Source organism: Microtus ochrogaster, linkage group LG5 (assembly GCF_000317375.1).
Source record: "Microtus ochrogaster isolate Prairie Vole_2 linkage group LG5, MicOch1.0, whole genome shotgun sequence".
In the NCBI taxonomy this organism is placed as follows: Eukaryota; Metazoa; Chordata; class Mammalia; order Rodentia; family Cricetidae; genus Microtus; species Microtus ochrogaster.
The window spans coordinates 39484410-39495878 of NC_022031.1; the positions used below are offsets into that span (position 1 = coordinate 39484410).

Here is an 11469-nt window from a genome sequence, read left to right on the forward strand (position 1 = left end):
AAAGCATACTAGTCAGCTATACAGGCCAGGGAGTGGTGGCACACACCTTTAATCCCAAGACACCGAGGCAGGTGGATCTCTGTGAGTTCAAGGCCACCCTGGGCTGCACAAGATTGAATCTCTTTAAAAGAGAAAGAGAGCTCACACAAAGGTGATCCCAGCATTCAGGATCACAGGCCTTTAATTCCAGCACTAGGGAGGTGGAGACAGGTGTGATATGGCTAGGCAGAGAGATGAATATAAAAGGGAAGAGACAAGAGGAAGTCAGTGGGGTGTCAAAATTCATGGAGACAGGATCTCATCCATTTTCAATAAGGGCCAGTGGCTGGCTGTTGTAGGAAAGCCACTTGTTTGTTCCTGGATGCTCAGTCCCTAAATAACCACACAGAAACTGTGTTAATTAAATCACTGCTTGGCCTATTACTCTAGCATATTCCTAGCAAGCTCTTACATATTAAATTAACTCATTTCTATTATTTTATATTTTACCATGAGGCTCGTGACCTACTGGCCAGGTTCTGCCTGGCGACTTGCATCTGTCTCCTGTGGCGGCTTGATGGCTTCTTTTGACTCTGCCTTCTTTTTCCCAGCATTCAGTTTAGTTTTCCCTGCCTAGCTCTAATCTTTTGCCCTATCACAGGCTAAGACAGTTTCTTTATTAACTAATGATAATCACAGTTTACTGTTGCGGGAGGTCCTTCTGCTCCTCCAGCCTATAGCCGCTGAGATACCAGCCCATTGGGGCGTGGTCTCTCTCCCTTTAAAAAAGTGACCACTTCCTTCTCCTCTCTCTCTTCACTTCCTGCTCCACTGGCGACTAGGCTCCCTTCCTGGTTGCGCAGAGGGCTGAAGGTGATCTGTAAGTTTTTTCCCCTTTAAATAAATACCACCCTATTAATCATAATTCCAAACTGCTGTGGCATTGTTTGTAACTTACGCCTTCAGTTTACAAAAGGGAATCCCATATAAGCTGGCTGCTTTGCTTTTTTGATCTTCAAATTGAACTTCAATATCTGTCTCTGAGTTTTTATTATTCGTGCTACAGCTTGGTGCCTGTATCCTGCCTGTCTGCAAACTTGTGGCAAACATTCCTTGTCTGGTATCTGCTGGAACAGAATCATAGATAAGCATCATGGCATGTTAGGAAAGTTTGGGCCGGGAACAGAAACAAAGATAGGTAGCATAGTGTGGTAGAAAAGTCTGGGCCAGGGGCTGGAGAGATGGCTCAGTGGTTAAGAGCATTGCCTGCTCTTCCAAAGGTCCTGAGTTCAATTCCCAGCAACCACATGGTGGCTCACAACCATCTGTAATGAGGTCTGGTGCCCTCTTCTGGCCTTCAGGCATACACACAGAAAGAATATTGTATACTAAGTAAATAAATATTAAAAAAAGAAAAGAAAAGTCTGGGCCAGGAATCAAAAGTGCCAGTCTTGAGGGCAGATAACTGACTTTTCTTACTCTTCATTTCATCATCCCAAATGTGGGTATTTTAGTCAGTGTCCTGTCTATCTAGAGTTCCTTTACTCGTCAGCTTCCTCACTGTTCTGCCTCCTTACTGAGCTGTGGCGGGGTAAAGTGAGTTGTAAATAGAAGAGGTATAAGGATTATTGTCACTTTTTGAAGTATTTGCTTTTTTCTTTCAGTAGTGTGTGTTATCAAGAATGAACCATAAAAATAATTCCGATTTACTTGGATATTTAAGGCATAGATGCTGTAATAATTCTACGCATGATCTCCTCATGCCATTTTCATGCACAGCTCTAGTACCCAAGTATTGTATCAAATAGAAGTTATATTCAGTTCCATTTTCTGCCCTAGTGAACAGGAAATGTAGCAGGCACGGATAATCCGAAATAATTGCCTACTTTTGGACATGTATTTTTTTTGTCCTTAACCTGAGTATGCATAGCTGCGAATTTAAAGCCTCATCAAAATACTGAGCCCCTTTGGACGACTCAGTTTAAAATGAGGGTCTTTCTCAGACTGTTTTCACCCCATCCTTTTTATTCTAGTTCAGGAGTCCAGCAGAAAACAAAGGTGCCTCCTTCATGCTTGTCCTGCTTCCCCTGTGCATGGACGCGCAGGGCAGGGAGGTATGGAAAGACGGGCTGGTTGTCTTTCTTTTTTTAAGGTTTTGCATGTTTTTTGGCATTTATTTGTATGTTTGCGTGTTTGCGTGTGTGTGTGTGTGTGTGTGTGTGTGTGTGTGTGAGAGAGAGAGAGAGAGACAGACAGACAGACAGACAGACAGACAGAAGCAGAAACAGAAAGAGATAGAGAATAGGCCAGAGGAGTTGACTCTTCTGTGTGGTCTTCTGTGTGGGGCCCTGCAATCAATCCCAGACCACTGAGCTTGGTGGCAGAGGCCTTTACTTACTATGACATCATACCAGGTCTGGTTGATTTTTTTTTTCCTTCCCTCCCTCTCTTTTTCCTTTTCCTTTCTTTTTTTCTTTAAAAAAAAAAAGGATTTCCCAAAGCTTGAGAGATGGCTCAACAGTCAAGAATACTTACTGCTTTTGTAGAGGACTGGGTTTAGTTCCCAGCACCCTTAACCATCTTTAACTCCAGTTCCAAAGGATCTGACTTCTTTGGACTCTAGGATGCAATTACACATACATACACTTGGGCACACAGATGCGTATAAAGTTAAGATAAATATCTAAAATATAAAATGAAAATATGGTCTTCCTAAGTATCCTACGCTGGCCTTGAATTTGCTTCATAGCCCAGTCTGGCCTTGAACTCTTGATCTTTTGTCTTTCTTTATTTGCTTTTTGTTTTTCTCAACAGGGTTTTTCTCTGTAACCCTGGCTGTCCTGGAACTCAAGCCCCATAGGCCAGGCTGGCCTTGAACATAGAGATCCTCTTGCCTCTGTCTCCTGAGTGCTGGGACCACCTGGCTGATCCTCCTGTCTTAACTTCCAGTGTGTTAGAATTACAGGTGCCACCATACCTGGCCAAGAAGTATTTCTGTTGAGGTAAAAAGAACTCAGTAAATCTCTTCTTACTTTAGCTGTGATAGTCATAAGAAGATGCCCACCTGAGTGTTGAAGTGTTTGGGGTTGAGGTTGAGATCATTCTAAATGAAGAATCTGTGATCTGAGAGTCACAAAGGTTAAAGTATCACATTGAATACATGTCTTAGCACTTTGGAGCTCTCCAGGGCCACTGGTATAAATCTGTGTGGTCTGTACTTTGATTTTTAAATATATATAACCCTTGAGTTTGTTCTTGTCCAGCCAGTAGTGCAAGTTTGACTTGGTCTGCTCAGTGTGTTAGACCTCTTAGAACAGAATACCATAAATTGGGTGGCTGGGAGGTTCAAGACCAAGGCCTATGTAGTGTCTGGTGATGACTTGCTTTTCTGTTTGTAGTTGGTAATTCTTCACATTGTATCATCCTTCATAGTGGAAGGAGTCAAGGACGGGTGCCTTTGGGGCTTCTTTCTGTTTGGGAGGATGGCTCCCACTCATATCTAATCACTTTCCAAAATCGAAACCTAACACTATCATGTTGGTCATTAGGATTCAGCATCCAGTTTTTAAGGAACAGAATCACTGGACCTCAGAAAGGTCATTGTATTTTCTGTTTCTCTCCACTCATGATGGTGGGATACGTTTCTCTTGAGCTCACTGTTACTCGTGTGTTTTGCATGAGATACTGCTGTATCTGAGTCCAAGTAGTTCATTTAGAGGGGAAAGTGGCCTCTAACAGGAATATTTCAATTTCTGAAAGGTAAAGAGGAAAAAGAATTGTGAATATTAATAAAAATAGCTAACCAATTTTTGGGAGGCTTTGTTTGTTTAGATGCTATACTTGAGTATTCCCATGTGTTACGTAAGTGGCAAGGCATGTATCATCTCTCATACAGATATAAAACAAGCTCAGGGAGGTGTAGTGGCATACTTAAGGTCACACGGTTATAAAGTAATGTCACAGTGAAAACCAAAATGTGTCTAATCTCAACCTGTGAGCTGTCAGGTTGCACTGACTCAGTGGCTGGAGATCCCATGGGAACAGACTTAGGTGACAGGGTGAGGCTGAGCGCTCCAGCTGTTTCAGCTTCCCTGCAGAGGAAGACTTGAAGCAGAAAGTAAGGCATTACTTCCTTTCTGAATTCTGTTGAAAAGAGAATGTCTTACTTTGCTCCTGTGATTCTCTTCCCATTCTGTCTTTTGAGTATTTCCAGCTCAGAGAGGGCCATTCCTGTCATTTTGTCCAACTTTTCAGGGATCTGAGACTTGTAATTGCTGTCCTTATTGCGAATTGGGATTTAAGCCGAGAGAGTTTCAGTGTGTTTCAGCATTATGCTGTGCTCACTTGAGTGTGATGGGTGTTGTGTTGTGTTTGCCACATCTATCACAAGACCTCCTGGGCTTGTGGAGAACTAAACATGACCCAGAGTGCAACAGGATACAAGTCAGAGCCACCCCTTGACTGTGTCCACACTGAGTTTTAAACATGGCTGCTCTGAAGAAAATGCCTGACAGGGCTTGAGGTAGACATGGGGAGGACTGTGATCCTTTGCAGCGTGGACGCACGAACAGTCAGTCAGGTGCTGGGGTATGGAAGCCAGCAGAATCTTGGGATGGTTGTCAGCCTCTGCCTGCTTGTGGACAGATGAGGACGAGTGGGCTACAGCTCAGCGGTAGAGCACTTGCCTAACTGACATGAGACCGTGGCTTCCAATCTGAGCACTGCAAAAAGAAACAAATCATGCGTGTTGATAGGTGTCCATGAGTTTGACAAACTCATGTTCCTTCCACATGTTGCTGTTAGATTTTTTTGAAGTGATTATGTTGATTTTTAACAGAAATTATTTATAAACTTAACCATGTATGAAACTGTGTTTTGTAGTTGATTCACCTTGACGATGATTGCATAACAGAACTTTCTGTACATCACCACAACAACAGGCAAACAATGGAAGATTTAATTTCATTGGTAAGTTCTGGTACAGCATGAACTTAAAGGTGGTAGCTTTTGTTTTATTGTCCTTGTATTTTGCTGGTACGTTGATAGTGATAGAGTGTTTACAACCCATGAGAGCTCCATGAACTTCAGCAAGGCACTGACTATATTCTGATGCAATTCTTTGCTTGTGTCTTCTGTGTCTCTTACAACAGTCTCTACATTTATTTATTGCTTACTCTGTGTGTGTGTGTCCGTGGTGAGCACGTGCTACAGTAAGTGTGTAGAGCTCAGAGCACAGCTTGTAGATTGGTTTTCTCTTTCTGCCATTGGGTTCCAAGGATTGAATTCAGGTTGTCAGCCTTGATGACAGTGCCTTTACCCACTGAGCTCTCTCGCCAACCCTGGATGTCTTCTTCAGATGTGAACACTGCACTTTGGACATTGATTAGAGAAATGTAATGAACTAATAATTGAGACTCTGAGCAGATGAATTGGTAGTTCTCTACCGAGAATTGGTAGTTCTGACTTAAACTGTTTTAAAGCTCTCAAACAGAAATCTGGTTCTGCTGTAAACATGAAAAAAAAAACATATTTGGACATTTCTTTTCAATGGCTGGGCCTCTAGCCAGTGGTAGAGTGTGTTTGAAGTTCCGGGTTCTATTTCTAGCACTAGAATAAAACAAGAAGGAAAGTTCTGTTTTTGAGCGAGGGCTGGATGTAGTCCAGGTAGCAGGCCTCAACAATATGCCCCATGCAGTATTTTTCTGTCAGTCTTTCTGTCTTTCCTTCTGTCTGTCTGTCTCTCATGTACGTGTATGCGTGCACACACAGTTTTGCTGTGTGCCCCAGGCTGGCCTTTGTCTGGAGCTGTGTGCGTCACTCAGGCTGGCCTTTGTCTGGAGCCTCAGTTTCCCAGCTTCTGCCTTCCCAGTATTGGTATTGCAGGCATCTGCTATTGCCCAGCTCATAGCACAGTTTTCTCCTTCAACAGTCCTGCAGCAGCGTGCTGGTCATCAGGGTGTGGGACAGATGCTATGAAGTCATTGACAAGATTTCTGATATTGGATGGTTTTTGTTTTTTTTGGGTCCTTGATATCTAGTCTTTTTCTAGCGATAGAGGCATTCACTGCTCCGAGTCTCATCTTGAGACTATTGCAAGACTACACCTCTCCTTGCTCCTGGTTCAACACTGTGTCCTTTGTCACCTGTGCTTTGGATTTGTTTTCTGTTTTCCATCGTGCAGGTAGAAACCTTGAACAGTTTGTTTTGAAGCAGAGCTGCTGCTTTGCAGTGAGAAGTAGAAGAGCTCTCGAGTGCTGCAGTGCACTGGCTCTGGAGATGTTTATAGAGGGGCAGCTCCTTAGTCTCTAAGTACAAATTTGAAATTTTTACATGCTTTTGCTTTGGGATGACCTTTAATTAAAAATTATATTTAATGGCAGGCCTGGTGGTTCACACATGTAGTCCCAGTCCTCTGAAGGCTGAGGCAGGAAGAGTGCTGCTACAGTGTGGGGCCATCTCAGACACGAACCGTCCAACCGCACCGTGCATGGTAGCTCACACCTGTAATTCCAGTACCGGGGGAGTTGAGACAAGGAATTTGATGCTAACTTGGGCAAGCCTGTGCTGCATTCTGAGACCCTGTCTCAAAAAATGAATAGAAGCCCAGCTCCTGGTCACAGTCTAAGATTAGTGCTGCACTTGGCTTCAGAGAAGCTTTTTATTGCATGGGAGAGGCAGTTAATGCAGAATATAGCTTAATGTAGAGTGCTCACCTCCTATGCGTGAAGCCCTGGGTTCAGATCTGGTACCACAGGCAGGAAAAAAAGCCAGTTTTGATCATATCTCAGCACATGTCTCCTTTGTCAGCTGGGATATTTCAGAGGATATCAGATACCATGTCATCTTAGCTAGGAAAAAAAGTTGTTTGAATGAATGTGACAGTTGTTTAAAACCTACCCCTTGAAAGCAACATTTAATTAGTTTCAGCATCATTGGAGAAAGTCTTTCAAATGGTATCCTCTCAAAATTCTCTCTGTGGTTTTCAAACTTAAAAGTTGGCTGTCCTGGAACTCAGGCTGTAGACCAGGCTGGCCTTGAACTCAGAGATTTGCCTGCTGGGATTAAAGGTGTGCCACCACCGCCTGGCTCATAATCAGCTTTCTAAGCACTAGCCTTTGTAACTCTTAAACTGTCTAGGAATGAAAAGCTTGGTAGAAATGTTTGAAAATAAAGTTAAGGTGATGTTTTCAAAAGTAGGACCCAGAGACAAAAGAAGAGGTAAGAAAGACATGCCATATACATTACTATTAATAGTAATAGAAGGCTGAGGAAGGTTAAATAGTGAAGGGGGAAGAACCACTAAAGAAAAAGGCACATTAACCAGGAGTTAGCATACAGGATAAAAACATATGTACCAATTAATGCCTCTTCTAGTGGAATTTCAGAAAGCTGGGAAGGACCATGAATGTTTTCAGAGACTATAGTCAAAGTCATGAGAGTTAGGAAGATCTTTTAAAAATAGCTACATCACAATCAAGAGGAATAGTGCCTCCTAAACCATGAAAATTATTGTTGGTCTTTAACTTTACTTGACCAAACCAGAATCAAGCATAAGGCTAGAATGCTGTCATATATCGGACAGGCGAGGTGTTAAGACACTTACCTCCTGTCAACCCTCAGGAAGTTACTGGAGGATGGTTTCTACCTTGAGAGTGTCAATCATGACAGAATGCTTGGATCTAGGGAAGTAAGGGTACTTGTAGAATGGAGGAGAAAACCTTGCTAGACAGGTGGCACATGGAATGCTAATACTGGGGTATGTCTTTAGGAGAAGGGAGAAGGTAGGTTAGCTGATGTACCATGAATGTTGAGAGAATTTGTGGGAGAATTAGAGTGATGAGCTTAAATAAATTTTAGGAATGACACAGTTCTACAACAAAAAGGAAACAAGAATGCCGAACCTTTCTTACTCTTCTGTGTAATGGTAAAAATAAAACGCCGCAGACCCCCACAGGTCCCCGACTGGCGGCAGTGGACAGCAGGCACGAGACCATGGTGGGTCACGAAGGCAGCCAGGTCTCAAGCAGGGAGCCCCCGAGTGACCCACAGGCCGTGAGGGCCAATGGGTCTGAGATGGATAGGCACGCCATGCAGAGTGAAGTTGGATATTTATTTAGTGGGTTATGGAAGGGAAGGGAAATGAGGGAAAGAGGGAAGGGAGGATAGAGAGAGAGTCAGGGAGAGAAAGAGAAACGGGTGGAGGGGAAGGAAAATTCCAGAGAAGGGAGAGAGACAGAGAGAGACACAGAAAGGGAGAGGGCTTGGGCTGCAGGCAGGTAGAAAGATATGCCTGTCTCAGCTGTGGAAGAGGAGAGAGTGGGCAGGGCTTGTCTCTTAAAGGGACAGGACAGACCATTACACTCTGTTTTTGCATCTTTTTGTCTTTTGCTGTTTGCATTGGCTGCTGGACTTATAACCAGTCAGTATGGCTGTTATTAAGATGTTAAAATATGCATGTAGTGCTTAGTAAATAGCCAGTGTTCTGGCTGCCTCACTGTTCCTGTCCCAGATACCCTGGATACCACTTCCCTACATCTTGTCTACTTTTACTTAGTGCTACTAGGGATTGAACTAGGGTCTTGTTTGTGCTAGACGGATTGAACTACTTTCTAAGCCCTACATCTCACAATTAAACACTTAACCATTGCTGTGGCAGGGTCCCCAGTACTGTTTTGGCCAACTCTTGCTCTCTATTTTGAATGGTTGCATCAGCATAGCAATAAAATATTTAGAACATTGACCCTATTTAGTTGTGAAAATTACTTATAAACTCATGATGATGTAAACTTGAAATGATTTGTTTAAAAATTACCAGAGGAGGAGAAGTAAGATGTGTGTAGGTAAGATGTTATAACAGAGCAGAATTCTTTTTTCCATAGTAAGAATTCTATGGAAAGCACCTGAAGATAAAACAATTAGAACTACTAAGGAAATTAACTTATATGAAATTGGTAACAGAATAGCTTTTAAGGTGTTTAGAATTCTTTTTGTGCAAGACAGTTTTAGGTATAGAGGTATGTTAAATACCACGTCTCTGCAAAGCTATTGACTTAAAATTCTGAATGCCTATTGGATTGAAAAAAATTTTAAAATGGAATACTATTTCCTCATGTACTGCAAGTATCTTAACTGCCTGACTTCTTTTTCCTTCAGTGGCAGTATGATCACCTCACAGCCACCTACCTTCTGCTTCTAGCCAAGAAGTCTCGAGGGAAGCCAGCTCGTTTACAGCTTCCCTCTTTCTCCTGTGGGACCTCCAGCGCCACTCCAAAGGCAAGTTCTTTGACCCCTTGTTCATCTTACCAGCAGTCTTGTTATGAGCGACTCGTCATGGGTATCAGCAAGCCAGACACAAGAAAACTTTGTTTCTTCTGCAGCCCTGGGATTGAACCCTGGGCCTTGCACATTTGAGGCAAGCACTCTACCACTGAGCTCATTTCAATTGTTGTAAACATTCTTGAAGAGAAAAATGGGAGTTCTGAACTTGAACTCTCAAAGTTTGAAGTTCCTCTAGGCTGGCGGTGGTGGTGCACGCCTTTAATCCCAGCACTTGGGAGGCAGAGGCAGGTGGATCTCTGAGTTTGAGGCCTGCTTGGTCTACAGAGCAAGTTTCAGGACAGCCAGAGCTACATAGAGAAATCCTGTCATGAAAAACAAACAAACTAAGCTAAAAAGCCACTTCCTCTCTTCCTCTGCCCTTTTTTTTTTCTCCACAAAAGCACATCCTAATTATTGTAGAAATAGATAAACTAAAAGAAAATGTAGGATTTACCATAAACCTATTAGCTATAGATGATATAGTTCATCTTTAAATATAAAGATTTACTTTTTTATGTGAATGAGTGGTTGTGTGTGTGTCTACCATTGGGTGTGCCTGGGGCTGGAGGAGGCCAGAAGAGGGTGTCAGATCCACTGTAACTGGAGTTACAGTCGTCAGTCACTTTGTGGGTACTGGGAGTTGAGCCTGGTTCCTCTGCAAGAGCAGCTAGTGTTAATCACTGAGCCGCCTCTGGGGCCCCAGATTTAACTAATCTTTAATATATCTGTCCTGTCTCTGCTTGCCCTTGTAAATACAGGGCTTTAAAGTGGGTCAGGCCTGTGAATACGTGATATATTATACGTGTCTCATATGTCATGATGCGTTCTAATATAAACACTTTCATGTTTATGTTACTATTGGGAATTAGGTTTCTGTAGTTACTATAGCTTGTGCCATGTAAATTCACTCCATGAGAAAAGTTGTGATTCTTTTTTGTTTACAGAGACGCAAGCAACATCTCCTTCTTCCTAGATGCTCACATTTGTTTCCATTTGATTCTATCTTCCATAGTTAAAATTTATTTGACATTCTTTGTGTGTGTGTGAGAGAGAGAGAGACAGAGAGACAGACAGCGTGCTGGAGATTAGAGTACTTTTGACAATTGATTTTCTCAGGGCATTGAATCCAGTCTTCAGGCTTGAGGACAAGCACCTTTACCCTGTAAACTATTTCTCTGCTTCTGCTCCCCATCCTCCCATTGCTTAATATTTACCTGTGCTCTTGGTAAACTGAAGCAGAAGAATTGCTGTCCGTAGCCTGCATGGGCTACATATATGAATTCAGGCCTGCCTGTGGCTACAAAGAGACCCTATATGTAAAATGAGCAACCACAACTGTCTGAATACTTTGTTAAATCTGGGTGTGGACTTTGTAATATAGCCTTTCCTCAACTTAATTCAGATTTCAGTTTAATACTCCAATATTAGAAAAACATCCCTTAGGGAAGCAGCTGTTCTGTCATAGTGATCATTTAGCATGCGTGCCTGAGGCCCTAGGTTTGATCCCTAGTATCACAGGATGGGGAAAAAGAAATCAGAAAATGTTTCTTTGTTATCCTCAAAAAGCCACAATTGACCCTCTTTTTAGATTTAACGTAATTCAAATGGACCTGAATTAGGCCATTTTTTTTCTTTTAGATCTCAAAACTGTTTTTAAATAAGTTAAAACCACTGCTTTCTTGATCTAGTTGAATCTTCCGTCTGCAGCTTCCTTTAACTCCTTTAGAGCTTGCTTTTTATTGCCTGTCAGTCATGAGCTGAGGGTATGTTAGGATCTTGCTAGACCTTATGTATCTTCTATCTTTTCTCCCTTCTTTATCTCTTGATCAAGCTCAGGACTAGAGTGTCAGTGCAGTTGGGCACTGTGTGACATATGTGAGGTGAGGTAGTCTCACTCCCAGGCTGGTGCTCTGTCTAAGTTTGGAGGGCTGATAGGCTGGTAAACACCCCATGTCTTTTGTCTATATGCTTAGTAAGTCAACCCGTTCCCTTTCTTGTTAATTTGGTCAAATCCTTTCAACCTTCAGGGCCATTTGGGACATTAAAATATGAGCTTTTTGATCAGGGTAATTGCAGAAAGGTACTATTTACCTCTACAGTTAGAATAGTTACTTTAGCTAAACATTTTATTTTATTTTTTATTTTTTTTATTTTATTTATTTATTTAATTTT

General features: G+C 42.3%; 1 protein-coding gene across 1 annotated transcript in view; it reads left to right on the plus strand.

The window, feature by feature from the left end:
* Positions 1-11469, plus strand: part of Melk (maternal embryonic leucine zipper kinase) — a 69191-nt gene that overhangs the window by 39172 nt on the left and 18550 nt on the right. The window contains exons 11-12 of the mRNA XM_005362115.3: positions 4861-4947; positions 9133-9252. Of these exons, the coding sequence (XP_005362172.1) occupies positions 4861-4947; positions 9133-9252 (207 nt within the window). The remainder of the gene's footprint in view (positions 1-4860; positions 4948-9132; positions 9253-11469) is intronic.